This window comes from Danio rerio, chromosome 24 (genome assembly GCF_052040795.2).
Source record: "Danio rerio strain M-AB ecotype USA chromosome 24, GRCz13ab, whole genome shotgun sequence".
Taxonomy (NCBI): Eukaryota; Metazoa; Chordata; class Actinopteri; order Cypriniformes; family Danionidae; genus Danio; species Danio rerio.
Window position 1 is genome coordinate 35,317,024 of NC_141044.1, and position 25,675 is coordinate 35,342,698.

Below are 25,675 nucleotides of genomic sequence, written 5' to 3' on the forward strand. Positions count from 1 at the left end.
ATAACTAAACATATTTCAAATAACTTCAAACAGGGCTGAAACAATACTCTATCCTCATTCAGAATCAGTACAAAAAAAAAGATATGTTTATGTAAAAATGAAACAGCAGCACACATATCCTGACCTGTACTTATTAAATCAGACTCAGTCTTTTTTGAACCCGACTGTATTTCCATTCCACTTGATTTTCTACTCCGCTTTTAATCAGCTACACAGACGTGGTGTGACCCATTGGGGAATGAGTCAGTTCTTCATCTCAAAATCTTAAATAAATCGTATTAACAGGCTTTGATCATTACTGCACGCGCTACCTGACAGAAATGTGCATTATCTGAGATCTTCATGGAGATTAAAGTCAAAAAGATCCCAGCATAAACAAACAAATCCCCTTCCTGTACAGATCAGATGAGAGCGAACATTGCTCAGAGCCATTACAGCAAACCCAAAGATTATGAAGGAGGGGAAAACAAGATCCAAACTACACAGATAAACATATTTCACCTAATAATAACTCCAGCAGCCAAACAAAGATTATCATTAATCTTATGCAACAATGTGAAGAGTTAAAAAAATGGCAACGAAGAAGATGCTACCACTAACTACATCCACATATAAGTTTTACTGAATAGTTAAAACTGAAACAACTGCAGTTCAGAATGGCCAAGACTGCCCTCGTGTGGAGTTAACTAGTTATTTCAACAGCCTTTATAAAGCTGCAGTCTCAAAATAAATGTAATATGTGCTATATAGAATCAGTATACTTAAATCATAGAATTTAAAGTAATACAGTATAGGTTTAAAGGATTTAATCCTAACAATTCATTTTAGCAACTTCCTTATAGTTTGCATATACATTCTGTTTAGATAAATTGGATAATCATTTGGAAATTAAAACTGTTATATAAAATAATTATGCTTCAGTTGAAACATTAAAAGTTATTGCAATATAAGCTTATATGGTTTAATTCTGACGAATCCATTTAGCTACTTGCTTATAGTTTGCTTCTAAGTGGTTGTAATGAATTGGATAATCGTTAGGAAATTAACATTAAATAGGGATGCACAATATATCGGCAGACATATCGTTATCGGCCGATAAATGCTATTTTTAATGGTATCATTATCTGTACGATATCAAAATCAGGGTGATATCTTTAAGCTGATAGATTATGTCATTGTACAGAATTGCCTTAAAATTGTCAAATAAAATAATGAAATTTCAGTTAAAGCATTTAAACTAATTACAATATAAGCTTATGTGACTTAATTCTAAAAAATCGATTCAGCTACTCCATTACAGTTTGCAGATACATTTTGTTTGCTTCTAAGCTGTTGTATTGAATTGAATAGTCGTTAAGAAATTAAAATTAAATGATTTATCGGCAGCCATATCATTATCGGCTGATAAATGCTTTTTTAGTGTTATCGTTATCAGTCCGGTATTAAAATTAGGCCGATAGCTTTAAGCCAATAGATTATGTCATTGTACAGAATTGCCTGCCTCTCATTTTTTTATTTCACCTATTATTTTTTTGCAACAGTCAAGTTGCATGTTAATTTGCTATGCAAAGAAAAGGAAATAGACTATTTTTGGAAATTCTGATTTATGTGAAATCGTGAATATAGATCTATATAAATCAAAATTTTGAAATGATTACTCTTTTTGTTTCGAGTATGCTATTCCAAGATCTGTTAAAAACTTTTATGAAGTTTTTAAAATAAAACCCGTTGTTCACTGTATAAAAATATGAAAAATATATATTTTTAAATATTTATATTTATCGGCTAATATATAGGGTATCAGCTTGCAAACCTAAAGAGTTATCAGTTATTGATATCGTCACAAAAAAATCCATATCATTGCATCCCTAAAATTAAATATCATATCTACATTAAGATTCATATTAATTGTTATTGCAATTGAACTTTAGGATTTTTTCTGATAAGTAACTATCATCAATTTTAATCATGGTACAGCCTTTTTTTTCTCAAAGAAGCATCATATATTGTAGGTCAGGTAAATTGCTAGTAAATATATTTGTTAGAGTAATATAAAAGAAGGACTTACCACTTAGCTTGTTGTGGCTCAGGACCAGTTGAGTAATACTGGACAAAGAGACTGCAAAAGAAAAAAAACAATACATGCTTGCTTTGTCATTTCAGAAAACTCTTAGGGTAGATACACACTTTAAAGTCTAAATCAGAAAGATTTTGATCTTGTAGCAATATTTTCTCACTAATAAAGTAAAAGTATTATCTTTTAAATTAATTAACAATTTGTACATTTAGCAGCTAAACAATTCATAATGAAATGTATGACTGATACAAAATGCACAAACATTTATTTTATTTTCTCCCTCATTTAAACCATCTACAGTCAAGATCATTACTTCAAAGTATAAAATAAAATAAAAACTATGAATTTTTATAATGCTTTTGGAAATGCACATACTATTTTGGTGTCTGTATCAAGTTTAATTTACAAAGTTAATTTATATAAAGATAAAGATTTTCTCACTAATAAAGTAAAACTATCATTGGTCAAACGAATAAACAAATGTTACCTAGTTAAACATTTCATAAGGAAATATAAAAGTGATACAAAATGTATTGTTTTTGTTGAATTGACACAAAAAACTCTTATTCATTCTGAATCTTAATATTCTGAAAGTTTTCAAAGAATTGGCACATTAATCAATGATGATATAATCATTGAGTCGTGATCACAACTTTTAAAACATGTGACTCTACAAAAACATTTCCTTTGTTATAAATCTAATTTCTCTTCTTAACAAAAGTAAATTCACCAACAACAAAACAATGTTTTTTTATGTAAAATACCTTAACATTTTAATCTTCATTAAAAAAAAGAAATTTGCAACTACTTTTACTGAAACTCATCACTTAATGTCCTACTCTCTGAATTCATTTAATCATCTTTTTCATATCTTAGTAAAATGTCAAACCTTTTCCATTTGTATTCTGCTGAGTGTACTTGTGTACTATATACAATACAACATCACCAACAACAAAATCTTTGTTTTAATATCTTGACATCTTCGGTAAACACGAAATGTGCAACTACTTTTACTAAAATACATAATTTAAAGTCTTATTCTTTGCATCTAATTTTCTTCAACTTTTTTCTTTTAGTAAATTGTCAATTTTTATTCATTTGTATTCTGCTGTGTGTACTTTTGATACATTTTGTGATTGGGGTAAAGTTGATTTTATATTTCCAGATTCATTAAGTGAAAACTTTTGACACGCTCCCTATATTGTTTACCACGGTACTTTAAATGTTTGGTCGAACATCACATGTAAATATCACTTGAAAAAAACATTAGCACTATTTATTTGACTGTGAACAATGTTGTACTTTAATATTCATTGACTGCTAATACGATTTCACTATTTAGAATTTACAATGAACATTTTTGTGAAATTATATTATTAAGGTGAAAGTCTGAATGTGTGAATATAAAACCTACTTAACCTCAATCATATTGTGCACTACATACAATACAAATGAATTAACAACAAAACAATCTGTTTAAATATCTTAACATCTCAAGCTTCTGTAAATATGAAATGCGCAACTACTTTTACTGAAATACATAATTGAACGTCTTATTCTCTGGTTTAAATTGTTTTCAACGTTTTCATATCTTAGTAAATTGTCAACTTTTTTTTATTTTGTATTCTCCTGTGTTGTACTTTTGATACATTTTGTGAACTATACACAACATTGTTTTCCTTTGTTATGAATCTAATTTATCTTCTTGATACATTTTATTTCCACAAATGTAACTTAACCAACAACAAAACAATGTTTGTCTAAATATTGTAAAATATCCTGACATTCTAATTTTAAATAAATAAGAAAGTTGTAACTACTTTTACTGAAATACATAATTTAATGTCCTACTCTATAGACCTATTTTTCTTCAACTTTTCCATTTCTTAGTAAATTGTCAACGTTTTTCATTTTTATTCTGCAGAGCGTACTTTTGATACATTTTCTTTTGAAAGTCTGAACGTGTGAATATAAAACCTACTTTACCTCAATCATTTTGTGCACTACATACAATACAAATAAATCAACAACAAAACAATCTGTTTAAACATCTTGACATCTCAATCCTTAGAAAATACAAAATTTGCAACTACTTTTACTGAAATATGTAAATAATTGTCCAATTCTCTGGATTAAATTGTCTTCTACGCTTTCATATTTTAGTAAACTGTCAAATTTTTTTCATTTATATTCTCCTGTATGTACTTTTAATACAATACAAACTCACCAACAACAAAAACAATCTTTGTTTTAATATCTTGACAATTTAATCTTAAGTAAATAGGAAATTTTTAACTTCTTTTACTGAAATGCATAATTAAATGTCTTATTCTCTGGATTTAATTGTTTTCATATCTTAGTAAATTGTCAAATTTTGTATTTTTTATTCTCCTGTGTGTACTTTTGATACATTTTGTGTACTATATACACCATCGTTTATAGTAAACATGCCAATTTTGTATTTTTAAAAACTGACCAAAATAAACAGGGGAAAAGACACGACATAGTATGACTACCACTTATTTACAGTGTAAACAAGTCCAATTTATGACCCATACACGTTTCAACAATAACATTTTAAACTTGAATGACTTGTCAGTAGTCAACTATCCAGATTAAACAGATTGAACACTCACAGAGTCCAGGAATATCCAGCAGGTTTGATATTCCTCTGTCACACATGTCCACCTCCGGGAGATTCTTGTCGCGACTCTCTTCCACGATCTTCTTCAGTGACTTTGACATTTTCTACAAATAAAAGTTACATTTTAAAAAGACCCACATACTTCACAGACAATCTTACTATTAGTTTTGCCACTTTGGCATCGTATAGCGGCTCAAATCCAGCCATTAAAAGCAGACAAAGAGCTCCCCCGATATTTACCTAGTTGTACGGAAAATACGCAAACACACAGGAAAAAGTTGTAAACAAAAATCCAAGCCCTACGGGCAATAAAAATAGATATTTCTGAAACAAGAAAACGCTCACACCCAACCGGAAGTTGATAGTAGGTGCGTAAAAGTCTCACATTCCATCCATAAAAGGGTATTTCCGGGGTCTGGAGAGGAAAAGAATGTCAGGCAGAACTCTTTTCTATTGTCCAATCAACTGCTAGAAAATCGACGCAGTCGTTGATTAAAGTAACAAGTACGACCAATCAGAACGAGCGCCACTGTATTTGTGCTGATTCCGTGGTCAATCATCAGAAAAGGATAGGAGAGACGTGTGGAATTATCCGGTTAAACATTTCCTCAGTAAATTTAAAAAGGATATTGATATAAATTGCTCTTTTTGTTCTTTGCATTTGGAAACTGTACCCCACATCTTTTGGCACTATGGTTATGTTAAAAAGCTTTGGTATGATGATTCTGTCTTTATTTTAAAAAAAAAAGGTACTGTTTAATTGTAATTTACATTTTGAAAACGTAATTTTTGGATATTTTAATTATGATACCTTGAATAACGAAGTTTTTGTTATTAATCTATTTATTTAGTTGATTAAGTTTCATATTTATAAGTGTAAATTTTCCAACAAAAAAGCCCTGTGCTACTTTGTTTTATAATTACTTTTGCACTATTAAGCATAGAGCTAATAGAAAGGCCATTAAAACGGTCTATGTGTGCTCTAGTTTTATTTTTAAAATCTTTGATTAATGTAAAGTTCCTGCTTGTTTGTAATTGTAGCAATTTTGTTTAATTATTTGTACTCTTGTTTTTTGTGTTTGTTTTATTTATTTTTTGCGCTGTTATTATTATTTACCTTTTATCACCCTGGCATTATTTTGTTTACCATGTTGTCATGTATGTGTTGTTTAATGCATTATTTAAAAAATAATAATCAAAACATGTATTAAAGAAAAAAAGAGTCTGCGCCAATAGCCTAGTGGTTTAGTGTGCTAACATTTAGCCTTATGGTACTCACGTTGACCTGAATTCGATTCCCAACTCAAGGTCCTTTGCCGACCCTTCCCTTCTCTCTTCTCCTGATACTTTCCTGTCTGCAACCTCTACTGTCCTTTCCAAATAATAAAAACCAGTAAAAATAATTATAAAATAAATAAAGAGACGTGTGGAATAGTGTTCTAGCTGAATTTACTAACGCTGAATTTTAATAACGCAAAGATAACATTTGACATAATTGTGGTTACAAATGTTATATATTGACTTCTTTGATTTGATTGCTTGACTTTATGAGTCTCTCTGCTCTCCATGGATTACTGTCTCATCTCTACTGTCTTATATAATAAAGGTTAAAAAAAATAAATTATGTTTATTTTTTCCCCAATTTCTGTTTAATGAAGAGATTTTTTCAACACATTTCTAAACATAATAGTTTTAAAAACTCATTTCTAATAACTGATTTATTTTATCTTTGCCATGATGACAGTAAAAAATATTTTACTAGATATTTTTAAAGACACTTCTATACAGCTCAAAGTGACATTTAAAGGCTTAACTAGGTTAATTAGGCAGGTTATGGTAATTAGGCAAGTTATTATATAATGATGGTTTGTTTTGTAGACTATCAAAAAAAATCTAGCTTAAAGAGGCTAATAATCTTGACCTTAAAATGATTTTTTTAAAAATTTAAAATAAGACTTTCTCCAGAAGAAAAAATATTATCAGACATACTGTGAAAATTTCCTTGCCCTGTTAATCATCATTTGGGAAATATTTAAAAAATAAAAAACAATCTAAAGGGGAGCTAATAATTTTGATTTCAATTGTATATAAAAAAAACAGAGCTCTTCACCTTTTTACAACATTTTTCACATTATGCAGACTCTTAAAAAGATTTAAAAAAAAAAACATTCTTATGAGTTCTTATGGGTTTTATTAATTGTAAATAGACTTGATGAGTTTTTTTATGTTCCGTTCCATTTTATTATGCAATATACTAGCACAGGGCATTACATTGTAATGTGTAAAAATATTACACATTATTGTATTTTTATTGCTGTTGTAATAAATTATTGAAAACCTTCCCACAAAGCAAAATTTCTGTAGTCCAGATCTGGCCCACACAATCAGCTTTTGCTTGGCCCACATGCCACAGTAAGTTACGGTAAATGATTAGACCAGGTCTGGCTTCTATACAAAGGCCAAACATGGACCATATCTGGGCCAAGTCTCAGTCAAGGTAATAACACATAACTAGGCACATACGGAATCTGCGAGGGCAAAAATCCACAGATTTACAAAGAATTTTAGCCCATCATTGAGTCCACGTATTTACTTGTGTAAATGTGTGCAAATTTATATTTATTCAGTTTTTAAATTAATTTCACAAATATTATTGTGATATATTAATAGTAATATTAAAATGTTCATATGATTTATTTACAATACAGTTTGTAATATTTTCTGTCTTTTAGTAGATAATTTATATGAGACTTGCTTTGTTTACCAATTAAGTGGATCTAATTAGATTTGCATTCTAAACATTAAATAAAAGTTAAAAGGTTTTATTTTTCCTTCATATATTAAGTTTTAGCTACAATACTCCCAAAATAATTCCGCATAAATCTGCAGATTTTTTTTTTACAAAATTCTCCACACAAATAGCAAAAAATGTCCGCAGATTCCGTCTGGCCCTATCCATAACCAACACAATCTCACGGCAATTTGCAACTTTTTGATTTAGTGACTAATTCGTATGAATTTGTACAATCTAATTCGTACAATTTAGTACGATTTTCTCATCACCCAATGACAGTTGGGGTTAGGGGTGGGGTTGGATGCCATGCCTCCTTTTTAAAATCGTACATTTTCGTACGACTGAACTCGTACGAAATAGCCACTAAACTGAAAAAAATTTACGTACTTACGTTTCCTTGTGAGATCAGAGTTATCTGCCATAACTGATGTTGGTGTGTCACGACTGCAATGAAATTTATTTAAAATTAAAATTCCTCTCGAAGCGACCAAATTGCTAAAATTTTTTCTTTACTCAAAAATATATTAAATGTATTTTTTCAACATAGGCCAAACTTATGTGGCCCACATATCAATTTGTGACATCTGGGCCAAATACTACATTTGATATCTTGCCCAAGTCTTGTGTGCTGCCCTAAAGACGTTGTTACCTCTGCGAAACCCGGGCCACTGTATCCCAGAGCCAAACAAAAGCCTGCTGTGCCAGTTTTATGACAAATCTTTGCCGCAATTCTTTGCTACATGAGTAAGTTTGATACCACCACAAATAACTATCATGAATAAATGTAAAAAATAAATAAATAAATAAATAAAATTAAAAAAACAAGGAAATATTTGATATATTACATAAAATATCAAGGCACTTGGCAATGGGGTAGCGCTGTCGCCTTACAGCATTGTTGCGTGCATTTCCTTCATACCCACAAATCCAAAGATATGCACTATAGGTGAGTTGGATAAGCTAAATTGTCCGTAGTGTATGTGTGTGATTGAGGGTGTATGGGTGTTTCCCAGTGATGTGTTGCAACAGGAAGGGGTTCCGCTGCATAAAACATATGCTGGATAAGTTGACGGTTCATTCCGCTGAGGTGACCCCTGATTAATAAAGGGACTAAGCCGAAAAGAAAATGAATGAATCATGGCACTTAGATGTATTTGCCATTGAACTCGATAATAAAAATCCAAAGACTCTCATCAAAAGACTGTTTAACGTGACCTCTTGAGAACTTTTTTTGTTGAGCCTTTTCTGAAGTTATGTTCTGCTTAATATCAAGCATTTTTCAGCATTCTTAACTCTTCATCTTAGATTTAGCCTGTTTTATCTTTCTTTTCTCTCCAGATGAATCTCACACTGCCTATATAATATTCAGGTCTGGACACTGTCGGGGCCATTTCGTGACTGTCTTTGTTTCTTTAGCTGTTTATCTCTTCAAATATAAAGTCATTACTTTGGCAGTGTGTTTGGGATCATCATGCCGAAATATAAAACTATTACACATTAGATGTCTTCTAGTAGGAATTGCATGACGAATTAAAACCTGTCTGTACCTCTCAGCATTCACAACCCCATCAATTCAGGCGATACTGACAACAGAATTGCAGAAATGCAGATCAAACCAAGACAGAAACTCCAGTATAGTTCATTCATTCTTTCATCTTTCTCTAACTCTTTTTTTCATATGTCAAACAATTATACCCAGGAATAAAAACTAGAACCTGTATTTTCTGGTTGTATTTTAATAAAGAAAATAAGAATTAATATATAATGGGTTGTCATTATAGCCCCACTAAAACAACAAATGTACCTGGCGGCCTAAGACTATTGCACACTAAACTGTAGTTAAATAAACCAGAAATATACTCAATTTCTTTAAAAACCATTCAAAATACATGAGAGAAAATGTACTTATCCATCTTGTTCACTGATCATCTGATTGAATATAACATTACTGAATCCAGCAGGTGTCTTATTGCCTCCCCCAGATCCCCAGCTATCACGCACCTTGCAAGGGAGACACATTATTCAGACGTCTACAGAAGCTGGAAGAGCAATAAAAGTCTTCTTCGTCTCCTTCTGCAGGACATGAGCAATGCTTGGGTTCCTATCGCCCTGCACAGTATCCTGGTCCTCCTTTCGCCTGTTGCTCTCGCTCTGTGTCTGTTTTCTGCAGGGCTGATCATTTCTTCGGGGGTCTGAAAAACAGTGGCTCTATTTATAGGCTTGATTATATTTGGTGAGTGGCAACAGATGCTTCAGCATGGGTGAACTTTGCTTTGCAGAGCGAGAGTTCTGGATTCCTGGGCCAAGGCTTTGTTTATGTTGTAAAATCTTTAACTAACACTCTGGAGCATGTGCCAGCGGAGAGCGGAAACCTTCGGACATGGCATGAGGGTATCGGGAGGTGTGTGTTTTATTCGAATCCACACATAAAGAGCTATGAGCACTTGCACTTGATCAAAGCAGGAATGAAGGTATGTGTGGAGGTTGTGCGTGATTTATGAGGTGCTCTCGAGTTATGTGCCTGAAGAACTCACTGTACCACCAGCACTGCAGACCACCAGCGTATTATTGAATATGAGCCGTTTGTCTGGATTAGATGTGGATGTTGTGTTTTTATTGCTGTATATTAACATTATTCTTTACTGATGTATGATGTACAGTGCCTCAAGAAGGTATTCATAGCGCTTCACTTTTTCCACATTTGTTTATGTTACAGCTTTAATCCAAAATGGATTAAATTAATTTATTTCCTCAACATTTTAGACACAATACCCCATAATGACAATGTGAAAAAGGAGTTTTTAAAACTGTTGCAAATTTATTAAAAATAAAAAAAGCTGAAAAATCACATGTAAAGAAGCAGGGCTTAACATTAACTTTGTTGATCACTAGCCACTGTGGCTGCTAGTAGATTTCCAACATTACTAGCCACTTGCCATTTTCACTAGCCACAATTTTTTTGCTTGGAATATATTTTATTATAATAAATGTGACTTTGACATGCTAAAATGACTTGATATAGATATTGTGTTGTCCATATGTGTGGACGTGATGCACTATGAATACTTTCTGGATTGTTAGAATTTTGAATGATGTAATTTATAATTAAGCACAATAAATGAAAACATTGGTTATTCTATCACAGGGGTGCCCAAACTTTTACTTATGAAGGGCCAAAAATCAAATATTGAGAGCCTTGGGCTGAAAGTTAAAGTTTCTATAGGTAATTTCCTAATTTATTTTAAAGCACGGTCGCCTCACAGCAAGAAGGTTGCTGGTTCGAGCCCCGGCTGAGAGAGTTGGCATTTCTGAGTGGAATTTGCATGTTCTCCCCGTGTTGGTGTGGGTTTTCTCCGGGTTCCCCAACAATCCAATGACATGCGCTAGAGGTGAATTGAATAAGCTAAATTTGCCATAGTGTATGTGTGAGAATGTGAGAGTGTGTGGGTGTTCCCAGTGTTGAGTTGCGGCTGGAAGGGCATCCGCAGCGTAAAACAAATGCTGGATAAGTTGGCGGTTCATTCTGCTGTGGCGGCCCCTGAATAATAAAGGGACTAGGTCAAAAAGAAAATGAATGAAGGAATGTTAAAAAATAAATATTAAACTACATGAAATAAATGAATGAAAATTATTTAAATAAAAACATGACTTTAAATCATATAAATTAATGCCTTCGCGTGGGTTTCCTCCGGGTGCTCCGGTTTCCCCCACAGTCGAAAGACATGTGGTACAGGGGAATTGGGTAGGCTAAATTGTCCGTAGTGTATGAGTGTGTGTGTGAGAATGTGTGTGTGGATGTTTCCCAGAGATGGGTTGCGGCTGGAAGAGCATCCGCTGCGTAAAACTTTGCTGGATACGTTGGCGGTTCATTCCGTTGTGGCAACCCCGGATTAATAAAGGGACTAAGCCTGTAAAGTCAAATCGCGAATTTGGACTTCATACGAATCAATGCATGGAGGAATTAGGCGGAACTAACGAAACTGAAAGTGTTTGGCGGAAGCAATTGGCTGACGGAGCTTGCCGAGGAGATACGGAACTTGCCGAGGAGATACGGGAAGTGCCGAGGAGATACGGGAAGTGCCGAGTGAATGCGGAAAGAAAAAAAAAACTCACATGGCAAGTGCATGCATGCAGACGCGATGTGAAAGCTGAAGAACGCGATCGCTGCATTAATAAACTTTCACGATTGCATGCAGAAAGTTTTAAGCTGCAGTGAGTAAGGAAGGGAAGGCACATCAGCATTTGGTCATCTCAGGGACACTGATGGTATGAGAATTGACTTTTTCTAATTACAAGGACTGCCACATGCATTGCCTTATTCATAATATATGTGCAATATAAAAGACAGCTACTATTTTGTTGCACTGTAGTTCATTATTTTGTGCATTATAATACTTTGTGCACAATATTAAGTTAATCATGCTGTTCATTTATGTGAATGGTTTATGTAAAGTGGGGTGCTTGCATTAATATTGGGAAGTATTATTTTGATATGCAAATTAATAATGCTGAGACAAAATTTGTGAAGGAACTGTCTTTATTTATATTACATTGTGTTTGTTTAAGTCAGTATTGCGAATAATGTATATTTTATATATTTTGTTCCTTTTCTAAGGTTATCAACCTATTGCTATCGCTGCTACTGGTATCGCTACTACTGTTCAAGCGCTACAGTATTGTATTATTGGGCAAACTGAAAGTTAAAATACAAAAGCTGAAAAGCCTTGGAGTTGTTCCCTGTGTCCCCTGTTATTGGCTGAAGCTCTTTCGAGTTAGAAGCAGATACTGGTGTGTGTAACCCATAAGAACTCGACAGTTGATAACCAAGAGTGTAGCAGCTGGACATAAAGATCAACGGCTTTGTGACGTCCAAAGACAAAGTTCTGCTGACACCAAGTGAAAGAAAAATTCAAGGAAAATGGCTGAGGAAGCATTAGGAAAATCAGTTAAACAGCTAAAAAAGGAAAGAACCACTGCAAAAAGTAGCTTTACCAAACAAGCTAACTTTCTCTGTAGAGAAGCACACCGACTTATAGAATCAGAGCTAAAAGAAGAATTTAAAAAGCTTTCTTCTGGAGCAAGAAAAGTGTTTGAAACTAATGATGACTATAAAGCTGGATTAATAGCAGAGATTGAAGCTACAGAAGATGGTGCAGAGGTACAACTTTCAGCACAGCAAGAAGCTGACTTTAAGAAAGCTGTGGAAGAATGTAATGCAAAGTTTGACGAAGTAACTGAGATAGTACAAGATAATCTCTGGCGAAGATATGGACAAAGTGATGTGTTAACCACAATTTCAGCAGCTGAAAAAGCCTGCGATCGCACAGCCGCTATGCCTGTTGATGGCACTGGATATGAAAGTTATGAAGTGCAACTGGAGCTCTCGATGAGACTGGTGAAAGAGGCAACTGTAACTTTGCTAAAATGGGAAAGATGGATTCCAGCACCTGAGAGAAAGGATCTTGAAAGTCATGTTCGCAAACTGAAAGAGTGTAGCAATGAGCTTGAATCAAGAAAAGCTGAATTCGCTTGGGCACGAAGAGCTGCTGAAGATACACAAGCATTAGACACGAGTATGACAAACAATCCAAACATAATGGTACCTGCAGGACAGATCATGCCAGTGGTAAAAATTAAACCAACAAGTCTACCTAAATTCACTGGTATTAAGAGAGATTACTATCGTTGGAAGAGAGACTGGGAAAATCTCCAGAAGCAAGGTGAGCCCACTGGGTCTGTTGAAGTGAAAAAGATTCAGTTAGTGGATAGCGTGGATGACAGAATCGCAAAAGAGCTCAGATTGTCTTCCTACAACACTGCTGATGACATATTCAGGGTGTTAGACAACCGATACGGTAACAAAATTACAATTGCCATGGAAATTGTAGAGGAACTAGAGAAAATGCCAGCTTTGAGAGGAAACCAACCAAGAAGGGTAATAGAATTAATCCAAATGGTGGAAAAAGCCTTGGCTGATCTCACAGATCTTGGAAACGTTGGAGCAATGAAGAATCCTCTTGTGATAAAATCCATCGAAAGCAAGTTACCTGAACTCTTGAAAAGAGAATGGCTCGTATATATGACAGATCCTGCAAATAACATCACACCAGACAAACACTTTGATGAGCTGTTACAATTCCTTCAGAAACAGGAAGAAGTGCTTGAAAGGCTGGAACAACTTAGGATCTCAGAAAGAGTGGAAAAGCCAGAAAGAAAATTTGAAAAGAATTACGCTTTTACTAGAACGACAAAGAAAGACTCCACAGAAGCTGGTTGCATCGTGTGTGGGGCAGAGAAACATAGAGACAGGATTTTCTTCTGCAGAAAATTTAAAGACTTGAAGCTGACAGAGAAGAAATCTATCATCAGGAAACTAGGAGCATGCAAAAAGTGCTTGGGAGTTCATGAGGATGACAGCAGGTGCAGTGATAACTACCTTTGCAGAAACAAAGATTGCAAAAAAGGAGACTTCTCAGACCACCATTACTTCCTCTGTCCAAAATGGGACCTCAAGAACCTGAATGAAGGGAAAACCATCAGTAAAGATAGTAGAAAAGGAAGTGGATTGACTGCAGAGCAGGAACATTTCCTGGCTGAACTTTCTCCAGAATTGGCTGAGAAATGCAAAAAAGCATTTACCAACAAAGTTAAGATGATAAACTGCTCAGGAAATGACCAGCAGGGATTGGTCAGCAAAAGTGGATTAAAGGAGCTTCCTGTTATCATGATGCTGATGGAAGTAACCACGAATGCAGGACAGAAGATTGGCGCTTTGATAGATCTGGCTTCTGATACAAACTATATCACCCATGAAGCTGCTGAAAGACTTAAGCTGAGAGGTGAAAAAATCACTCTAGTGGTTCATGGAGTTGGCAAGATGGCGATCAGAGTAAGCACAAATAGATACCTTCTCAGGATTAGAGTCAAAACTCCTGAGGGGACAGTGAAGGCTCATCAGTTGATCTGCTATGGTTTGGAAGAAATTGCCAAAGTTCATAGAATCGTAAGTCAAGAGAAACTTAGAGAATTCTTTCCAGAGGTGGAATTAGAAGAACTGAAAAGACCAGGAAAAATAGATCTCCTCATCAGTCACCGAGAGGGCAGACTCGCTCCACAAAGAGTGAAGATTGTTGGGGATCTTGTCCTGTGGGACAGCCCGCTGGGGAAAACAGTGGCTGGAGCACACCCTGATTTGTTTGAAGTGGTGGATATGGCTGCATACGAGTCCAAAACACATTTTGCTCGGTCCATGAGAACAGCTGCAGCCAGGTATGAAGAAATCATAGAAAAAGCAGAAAGACCAGCAATTACTGATATTGTCAAAGAGGGAAAGAGCCCAAGAAGTTCACTAGCAAGCAACAGAGAGTTTATTGACTGGTGGAAATGGGATAGTATTGGCACAGCTTGTGAGCCAAAATGTGGAGGATGTCGCTGTGGAAACTGTCAGCCTGGAGGGAAGGAGATGACCCTAGCAGAAGAAAGAGAACTAGAGATTATAAGAGAGGGTCTCACATATGTTGAAATGGATACCCACAGCACAGCTCCACACTGGGATACAAAGTATCCATGGATTCAGGACCCAGCTACACTTCCTTACAACAGAAGTGGAGTAGAAGCTGCTTTCCTCAGAACAGAAAAGCAACTGAAAAAGGTACCAGAATGGCAGGACATTTATGCAGCTCAAGTCCATGACATGTTGAAAAGAGGTGCAGCAACAAAGCTTACTAAACAAGTAATTGAGGAATGGAAGGGACCTGTTTGGTATGTTAGTCACCTGGTAGCACCAAATCCGCATTCAACTACCACTCCAGTGCGACTTGTCTGGAACAGTAGTCAGAAATTCAAAGGGCTAAGCATGAATGATCTTCTGTTAAAAGGACCAGATGTACTCAACCCAATCAGAGCTGTCTTGCTAAGATTCAGGAAGGGAGTATTTGCTGCTCTTGGAGACATAAAAAAGATGTACAATTCAGTGTGGCTGGAAGAGCGTGAGGTTCATCTTCACAGATTTCTCTGGAGAGACACTCAAGACGAAGAAATAAGTGAGTACGCTATCACTAGAGTTAACATTGGAGATCGTCCTGCTGGATGCATTGCACAGTTAGCTATGCGTGAGACAGCTAGGCTGGCAAAGTTTGCTCATTTAAAAGAAGAGTGCAGAGTCCTTGAGGAGGACAGTTATGTGGATGACATCCTTACATCCCATAATAGCCAGGAGAGACTGAAAGAGATAACAAATGGGCTAGAGGAGATTCTAGCAGCTGGCGGATTTGCACTGAAACCATGGGTTCGGTCGGAGCAAAGTGGGAGGAATGAAGTGGTTGATCCAAGTCAAGTTCCAAAAGAATCAGTCTCTCAATCTAAAACAATCATACTACCAAACCAGCTACGAGATGAAGACAACAAGGCTTTGGGCACAGGGTACTTGGTAGAGGAGGATAAGCTGTACATCATGGCTTCCATTAATTTCTCAGTAAGAAAGAAGAAAATGAGAACGGGTCAGAACCTCTTAAAAAGTGAGGTGAGACTGAGAACACCAAACCCTTTGACCAGAAGGCACCTGTTAAGCCAAGTTGCTGGCCTCTATGACCCAGTTGGTCTTGTCACTCCTGCCAAACAGAAGGGTGCAATTCTTGTCAGGAAAGCTTTCCAAGAGACAGGAAAGGGGAGTCTAACCCGCGAGACATGGGACATGCCACTTTCTGAAAACCTCAGGGAAGAAGCTATCAGATTATTTGAGGAATATGTGCAGCTTAATCAGGTCAAGTTCCACAGAAGTCTTACACCTCCTGGCTGGAAAGGAAAACCCTGGGGAATCACTTTCTCAGATGGTAGTGATAAAACATATGGAGCTGTATTGTACCTAAGATGGAATACAGACCAGGGGATAGACGTCAGACTAGTTGAATCTAAAGCAAAACTAACACCACTAGACCAGAAAGGAGATGCTGTGAAGGCTGAAATCTGCGGTGCAGTTTTCGCTGCACGACTCAGGAAGTACTTTGAAAAGCATGGGCGGATGAAAGTGGAGCGCTGGTTTCACCTGGTAGACAGTCAAACGGTGCTGGGGGCAATTCAACGTGATAGCTATGGCTACCAAACTTTCTTTGCAAATAGAGTTGGAGAAATCCAAAAGTCTGGATCAGTAAGTGACTGGTGGTGGATACCAGGGGATGTCAATATCGCTGACATCATTACTAGAGGAGGCACTCCTGAAGATCTTGCTGAAGAGTCCGAATGGCAGGAGGGACCACAATTCCTCAGATATTCAGTAGAGGAGTGGCCAAAGAAATCAGCTGCTGAGGTTGCTGCTGATGCCAAGGAGAATGTTAACAGACTTCAACGGAAAACATTCTCAGCAGTTCTGACAAGATCTCAAACAAAGAGGGACCTGGCAGAAGCAGGTAAAGGAATTCCTGAAGTTTCAATCCTTGGTGATTCAATCAATGTTGTTTCTGACTCTGGTGAAAATGGAAAAAGACCAAACTTACCAAAAGGAACACCTCGTGACTTAATTATTAAGAAACTAGTGGATGAGGAAAAATACAGCAATTTAACCAAGCTAGTCAGAGTCATCGGCTGGGTTTGGCGTGCTGTAAAGAAGTGGCTAGGATTCAGGGATCAGGACTCAAATGAGAGAAAAAGAAAAGAAGTGTTGCAAAACAAGATCAAACAAACCATGCTGACTGTGAAAGAGGAAGAGTATATTCTGAAAGAACTCTTTCTAGCTGCTCAACAGGGTGTGACTTTTCCCGACACTACACTTAGCAGACTGGCTGTGTATAGAGAAAATTCAGGACTCTTGGTTTGTGGTGGAAGAATACAGATCTTTAATGAAGAAAAGATTGCAGTCCCAATATTACCTTGTAGTGCATGGGTGTCCATGTTATTAGCCCGAGAAGCCCACAGTGCAAATCATGAGGAGGTAGCAGGGACACTTCTAAGAATGAGGAAAAAGGCGTGGGTGATTAAAGGTCGGAGACTAGCCAAGAAAGTTGTAGACAGCTGTGTGATCTGCAGGAAGGCAAGAGCAAAGAGATGTGAGCAAATCATGGCAGACCTTCCTCCTGAAAGGACAGAACCAGCAGCACCCTTTGAATACACAACTTTAGACCTGTTTGGACCATACATAGTAAAGGATGAAGTGAGGAAGCGAGTACATCTCAAAGTTTGGGGAATCGTTTACTGCTGTATGGCATCTAGAGCGATACACACTGACATTGTGAGTGACCAATCTGCTGAAGGGTTTATGCTAGCCTACCAAAGATTCACGGCTTTGAGGGGTCATCCAAGAAAATTATGGTCCGACCCTGGCTCAAATTTTATCGGAGTTAAACCTGCTCTCACAGAACTCTACAAGTTCCTGGACAAGTTAGAAACATCTGAGCTAGAGGAAAAAGCTGCTAAACACGGAACTGAATGGGTTTGGAAGATCCATCCTGCAAGTTCTCCTCACAGGAACGGAGCAGCAGAGGCCGCTGTTCGCATAGTAAAGCGAGCCCTTCACAACTTGGGAGGTGATGGTGTTTTCACTTGGAGCGAATTTCAAACATTCCTTTATATGGCAGCTAACCTGGCTAATGAGAGGCCTATTGATGCAAGGACGCAGAGCAGAGAGGATTGTGTAGAATATGTCACTCCCAACTCTCTCCTGTTAGGAAGATCTGGACCAAAGGGAGATCCAGGTGACTTTGATTTTGTTGGCTATCCTTATAAAAGATTAAAAGTCATCCAAGGAGAAGTTAACAAATTCTGGAGGAAATGGAGTCAGTTAGCAGGGCCAAACTTGTTTGTAAGAAACAAATGGCACACCAAGGAAAGGAATGTTGCTGTTGGAGATGTCGTCTGGTTAGCAGACCAAAATGCACTGAGGAGTCAGTACAAGTTGGCCAGAGTCATCCAAGTCAATGCTGATGACAAAGGTATTGTCAGAGATGTGAATGTTAAAGTCTTCACAAGCTACCCAGTCTCAAACGTAAAGCCTGCTAAAGCCAAAGTCACAACCAAAAAGTTGACTGACAGAATCCCTGCGACTATCCTCCACAGAGACGTAAGACGTTTAGTTGTCTTAATACCTATAGAGGAACAGCACTAAACACGCACTAAATTCTGTGAACAACTTGGGTTCAAAGAACCAGTAGTTCAAGTGGGAGGTGTAAAGTCAAATCGCGAATTTGGACTTCATACGAATCAATGCATGGAGGAATTAGGCGGAACTAACGAAACTGAAAGTGTTTGGCGGAAGCAATTGGCTGACGGAGCTTGCCGAGGAGATACGGAACTTGCCGAGGAGATACGGGAAGTGCCGAGGAGATACGGGAAGTGCCGAGTGAATGCGGAAAGAAAAAAAAACTCACATGGCAAGTGCATGCATAGAAGTAAAGTTGGTTTTATATTCGCACATTCCGACCTCTGCGTTCAATAAGTTTGTTAATCAGCAAGTAAAGAATCCAAATTCAATTATTTACCGTTGTAGTCGATTATGAGCAAAATGTACACCACACTTTTCTGTCAAACTCAGCGTTTTAAAGGAGTAGAAAAACACGCTTACCTCTATGAAGGAGGTGACGTCATCGCTTTTTTGAGGGACCGTCTACAAACTATCAGTTTGTAAAATCAAGCTGCTAACGTTCACTGTCAATAGTAAGCCTACTAAATCTTAATAAAATCATCTGCAAACAATATATCACAGACATGTTTATGTATACATTATATTAAAACTATTTAAAAACATAAAACATTTAGAAACACAGACTTAGTAATTTAAAATAGTATATTAGTATAGAATAGTAATTTTATACACTGATTTTTGAGTTATGATTAATGTATATACACTTTACACAAGTATACATGTTCATGTGTAATATGAATAATTATATATGTTTTTTCCCCTCTTCTTTTTCCTAATTATTTACAGATTGTACGCAAGCAAAAGATGGCCAGATTGAGACTTGTGAACTTCACCACTGGCTCCCTCCTTTAAAATGTTACTCTGCTGAAGTACATGTGAATAAAGAAATATTTTCAAGACAGCAAATAACAGTGTCATGAAATGAGTGCGGCTCATGTGGACGAAAGAGTCCAAAATGAGAATCTATGCATTTGGGGATTTACAATGCTATTATTCACTTTGGAATGTTTTTTTTTTTACTTGCATGTACTTGCACAATATTTTTATACATAATTGCCACATATTACATGGTAATGTAATAGGTTGTACTTTCATTACATATTAAGTGAGATTCTTGCCAATGTTTGTTTCATGTCCCATGTGTCAATATAGAGCTGCAATAGGAAGACCAGCAGACCTTTTGTGATTTGTGTTTGTAATCAATGAAATTGCATGATAAAATGATGAAATAGGAGATGTAATGGATTTATTCTTCAATTATCATTGTGTATGAAGTGTGCTTTTTAAATAAACTTGTTTTGAAATGCAAGAAAAATACTATAAAAATATGCTTATAAATATTCTTATAAATTCATATACAAGATATATTTATGACAAGCTACTTGTGAGTGATAGATAATATAATTATTGATTTCTGATGTTAATTTGTTGATGTTACAATGGTTGGACTTAAATAAATTAAGACATCTACATCCACAATGAACACTACAGAAAATATGCACACAAATATTAATATAAATTATTTTACAACATATATTTATGAAAATGTACTTGTGAGTGATAGATAATATAATTATTGATGTCTGATATTAATTTATTGATCCTACAATAATTGTAAAGCAAGATATTAGGATATCTGCATTTACCATGAAAAAAAAACTGAGGAAAAAATGCTTATAATTATCAATATAGTTTTTTTTACAAAATATATTTATGAAAAGCTACTTGTGAGTCATAGATAATATTATTAACGATGTCTGATTTTAATTTGTTGCTCCTACAACATTTGGACATTGGGAAATTAAGATTTTTACATTTACAATGAAAAACACACACTACAGAAATTGTTCACATAAAAATAAATATAAATTAATGCAAACCATATATTTATCAAAATGTGCTTGTTAGTGATAGACAATATAATTATTGATGCCTGATGTTTATTTGCTGACCCTACAATGATTTTGAAACAAGATATTATCATATTTACAATCATTAAAAACACACACTGCAGAAATTATGCACACAAATTTTAATATAAATTAATATACATTAAATATTTATGAAAAGCTTCTTGTGAGTGATAGACAATATTACTGCTGATGTCTGATAATAGTTTGTTGACGCTACAAACAAGATATTAAGATATTTACATTTATGAAAAAGACACACTACAGCAATTATGATGATAAATATTAATGAATTTGTTTTACACCATATATTTCTCTAAAAGTACTTGTGAGTGATAGATAATATTATGACTGATGTCTGATATTAATTTCTTTATCCTACAATGATTTCACAATAACATATTAAGACATCTGTGTTTACTATAAAAAAACATATGCTGTGGAAAATATGCTTATAATTATCAATATAAATTTATTTACAACATATATTTATGAAAAGCTTCTTGTGAGTGATAGACAATATTACTGCTGATGTCCGATAATGGTTTGTTGATGCTACAATTATTGTGAAACAAGATATTTACATTCACACTGAAAAACACACTACAGTAAATATTCACACAAATATTTATATAATTTTTTAATGACATATATTTCTCAAAAGGTACTTGTGAGTGATAGATAATATTATTACTGATGTCTGATAGCAATTTGTTGATCCTACAATGATTGCACATTAAGAAGTTAAGTTATTTACATTCACTGTGAAAATCATACACTAAAAAAAATATGGTCGTAAATTTTCATTTAAATTATTTTACACCATATATTTCTCCACAAATTTCTGTAAGTTATAGACAATAATATTACTGATGTCTGGTGTTAATTTGTTGATCCTACAATGATTGTAAAACAAGATATTAAGATATTTACATTCACAGAAAAAAATAAACTACTGAAATTATGATCACAAATAGTTATATAAATTCATTTACAACATATAAACATATATAAAAAGGTACTTGTAAGTGATAGACAATATGATAACCGATGGCTAATTTCAATTTGTTGATGCTACAATGATTGGACACTGTATGTGTTGTTCATTGTTTTAACTGTTTTGTTACATTGTAATTACAACTATAGGTTCATATTTTGCTAATTGTAGAAACATGTACGTGTGATTGATAGACAATATTACTGCTGATGGCTGATTTTAATTTGTTAATCCTACAATGATTGTGGAACAAAATATTAAGATATCTGTGTTTACTATAAAAAACATATGCTGTGGAAAATATGCTTATAATTATCAATATAAATTTATTTGCAAGATATATTTATGAAAAGCTTCTTGTGAGTGATAGACAATATTACTACTGATGTCTGATAATAGTTTGTTGACACTACAATTATTGTGAAACAAGATATTAAGATATCAACGTTTACCATGAAAAATATGTACTGTAGAAAATATGCTTATAAATATTGATATAAATTTGTTTACAACATGTATTTGTATAAGGCTACTTGTGAGTGATAGGGTATATTATGACTGATGTCTGATGTTAATTTGTTGATGCTACAGTGATTGGGCAACAAGATATTAAGATATTTACATTCACTGTGATGAAAAACACTACAGAAATTATGCTTATAAATATGAATATACATTCATTTACAACATATAGTTGTGAAAATGTACTTGAGAGTAATAGATAATATACTTATTGATGTCTGATTTTAATTTGTTAATACAATGATTTTGAAAAAAAAAAAAAAACTCGATAGAAAATATGCTTTAAAAGTTCACCATAATAATTGCTGTGCACATTAGTAAAATAATTGATGTGAGTACAACATAAAATGAAGACTCATGTGGGAAATAATTTTGCTTAAACTAATATATTTTAAAGTACTTTTTTACACCTGTAAATGTATAGAAGATTGATTATAGGCAAACTTAAATAATACGAGAAAAATATTGAAATAAATAAATATTATCAGTAAAACAATTGATGTCACCACAACATGAAGATTGATGTGGGAAAAATTGGTTAAATTACAATGTATAAAAAACATAATTTTATATTTTTAAATAAAAAGATTAAATACATGCAGTGGTTGTAAGCAAACTTAAAAAAAAATACAAAATAATATTGAAAGAGATGTTATTAGTAAAAGAAATGATGAGTACACTAGACTAGAACATGTAGACAAATGCTGGAAAAATTATGCTAATGAAAAATATTTTTATTAAGTCATTCATTCATTTTCTTTTCAGCTTAGTTTTTATTAATCCGGGGTCGCCACAGCGGAATGAACCGCCAACTTATCCAGCAAGATTTTATGCAGCGGATGCCCTTCCAGCCACAACCCATCTCTGGGAAACTATTTTTATATATATTTAAAAAAAAACACACATTAATGACTTTGACTTTAGGCTAACATAAAAAGTGACATAAATACTTACAATATTCTTAAAATAAGTTATACGAGTACAACAAAAATAAAGATTCATGCTTGAAATCAATACCACCATTACCACCACCATTGAAATATTATTTTACTATTGTGCACAACAATTATTAAGGTGGACTTTTAAAGCATATTTTCTATAGTGTTTTTTTTTTATTGTAAAATATATTAATATCTTGTTTCAAAATCATTGTAGGATTAACAAATTAAAATCAGACATCAATAAGTATATTATCTATTACTCTCAAGTACATTTTCACAACTATATGTTGTAAATGAATTTATATTCATATTTATAAGCATAATTTCTGTAGTGTTTTTCATCACAGTGAATGTAAATATCTTAATATTTTGTTGCCCAATCACTGTAGCATCAACAATTGAACATCAAACATCAGTTATGATATCCCCTATCACTCACAAGTAGCCTTATATAAATACGTGTTGCAAACAATTTAATATTAATTTTTATAAGCATATTTTCTACAGTACATATTTTTCATGGTAAACGTTGATATCTTAATATCTTGTTTCACAATAATTGTAGTGTAAACAAACTATTATCAGACATCAGCAGTAATATTGTCTATCACTCACAAGAAGCTTTTCATAAATATATGTTGTAAATAAATTTATATTGATAATTATAAGCATATTTTCCACAGCATATGTTTTTTTATAGTAAACGCAGATGTCTTAATATGTTGTTGTGAAATCATTGTAGGATAAAGAAATTAATATCAGACATCAGTCATAATATTATCTATCACTCACAAGTACTTTTAGAGAAATATATGGTGTAAAAAAAATCATTAATATATATGATCATAATTGCTGTAGTGTGTCTTTTTCATAAATGTAAATATCTTAATATCTTGTTTGTAGCGTCAACAAACTATTATCAGACATCAGCAGTAATATTGTCTATCACTCACAAGAAGCTTTTCATAAATATATAATGTATATTAATTTATATTAAAATTTGTGTTCATAATTTCTGCAGTGTGTGTTTTTAATGATTGTAAATATGATAATATCTTGTTTCAAAATCATTGTAGGGTCAGCAAATAAACATCAGGCATCAATAATTATATTGTCTATCACTAACAAGCACATTTTCATAAATATATAGTTTGCAATAATTTATATTAATTTTTATGTGCACATAATTTCTGTAGTGTGTTTTTCATTGTAAAAGTAAAAATCTTAATTTTCTAATGTCCAAATGTTGTAGGAGCAACAAATTAAAATCAGACATCGTTAATAATATTATCTATAACTCACAAGGACCTTTTCATAAATATATCCTGTACATTAATTAATATGCTTTATTTATGCACATAATTTCTGTAGTGTGTGTTTCATTGTGAATGTAAACATCCTGATATCTTGTTTCACAATCATTGTAGGGTCAACAAATGAAAATCGGACATCAGTAATACTATTGTCTATCACTCACAAGCACCGTTTAATAAATGTATGTTAGATATGAATTAATATTAATATTTATAAGCATAATTTCTGTAGTGTTTTTCATTAATCTAAATATCTTAATATCTTGTTGTGAAATAAATGTAGGCTAAAGAAATTAAAAATCCAGCCATCAGTAATAATATTATCTATGACTCACAAGTAGCTTTTCATAAATTTATTTTGTAAAAAAAAACTATATTGATAATTATAAGCATTTTTTCCTCAGTTTTTTTTTCATGGTAAATGCAGATATCCTAATATCTTGCTTTACAATTATTGTAGGATCAATAAATTAATATCAGACATCAATAATTATATTATCTATCACTCACAAGTACATTTTCATAAATATATGTTGAGAAATAATTTATATTAATATTTGTTTGCATATTTTCTGTAGTGTTTTTCATTGTGGATGTAGATGTCTAAATTTCTTTAAGTCCAACCATTGTAGCATCAACAAATTAATATTAGGCATCAGTAGTAATATTGTGTATCACTCATAAGTAGCTTTTCATAAATATATCTTGTAAATAAATTTAAATTGATAATTCTAATCATATTTTCTACAGTATGTTTTTCATGTTAAACACAGATATCGTAATATCTTGTTGTTCAATCATTTTAGGATTAACAAATTAATATCAGACATCAGTCATAATATCCCCTATCACTCACAAGCACTTTTTGAGAAAAATATGGTGTGAAATTTTTTATTAATATTTGTGAGCATAATTTCTGTAGTGTGTTTTTCATGAATGTAAATATCTTAATATTTTGTTGTGAAATAATTGTAGCATGAACAAATTAATATCAGACATCTGTAATAATAATATCTATCACTCACAAGTAAGTTTGGAGAAATATATGTTCTACAATAGTTTATAGTAATATTTTAGAGCATAATTTCTGTAGTGTTTGTTTTTCATTGTGTATGTAAATGTGTAATTTTTTTTGTTGTCCAATCATTGTAGGATCAACAAATTATAATGATCATAATAAATGCACACTATTTATGATATAATGATAGTTTAATGTACAACAACATGCCATAAACAGAAAAAACAGAAATGACAGTGTTACAATATTTAGTTAAGACAATGGGTAAGACAGAGGTAAGGAAAACAGCAAGGCACAGGTTGCATGCATGTTTTGCAGGGTCCACAGA

At 33.7% G+C, this 25,675-nt stretch overlaps 2 protein-coding genes and 1 long non-coding RNA gene across 10 annotated transcripts in view; 2 read left to right on the forward strand and 1 right to left on the reverse strand.

Moving 5' to 3' along the window:
* rsu1 (Ras suppressor protein 1) overlaps positions 1–9,674 on the reverse strand; it is an 83,720-nt gene extending 74,046 nt beyond the window's left edge. For 3 of the 6 annotated variants that reach the window (XR_015525199.1, XR_015525200.1, XM_087309861.1), the window contains exons 1-3: positions 4,962–5,091; positions 4,714–4,825; positions 2,069–2,119 (exon numbers count right to left, since the gene is read on the reverse strand). Coding sequence is in view for 2 of the 6 variants with exons in the window: in XM_087309861.1 (XP_087165987.1) it covers positions 2,069–2,119; positions 4,714–4,822 (160 nt within the window). In the remaining 4 variants the exon portion in view is untranslated. Of the gene's footprint in view, positions 1–2,068; positions 2,120–4,713; positions 4,826–4,961; positions 5,092–9,516 lie in introns of those variants that run through there. The other 3 variants (XR_015525198.1, XR_015525197.1, XM_087309860.1) reach the window with 1 other exon arrangement.
* The window catches only part of LOC147838080 (uncharacterized), a 982,747-nt gene that overhangs the window by 929,468 nt on the left and 27,604 nt on the right, over positions 1–25,675 (forward strand). The window lies entirely within an intron of this gene.
* LOC141380743 (uncharacterized) lies at positions 11,619–20,290 on the forward strand. 3 transcript variants are annotated; one of them, XR_015525171.2, is made up of 2 exons: positions 11,619–18,875; positions 19,433–19,966. XR_015525171.2 is itself a non-coding variant. In XM_087309810.2 (2 exons), exon 2 carries the CDS (start codon positions 12,434–12,436, stop codon positions 18,608–18,610), a length of 6,177 nt encoding a protein of 2,058 aa, XP_087165936.1. In that variant the 5' UTR covers positions 11,619–11,781; positions 12,131–12,433; the 3' UTR covers positions 18,611–20,290. The 3 variants fall into 3 exon arrangements, 1 of the variants encoding a protein (XP_087165936.1); XR_015525172.2 differs by having other exon boundaries at positions 11,619–19,158; positions 19,433–19,953; XM_087309810.2 differs by having other exon boundaries at positions 11,619–11,781; positions 12,131–20,290.

Bases quoted from the DNA above. Each gene is read 5' to 3' on its own strand.
- LOC141380743 (XM_087309810.2), top strand. From the start codon at position 12,434: ATGGCTGAGGAAGCATTAGGAAAATCAGTTAAACAGCTAAAAAAGGAA.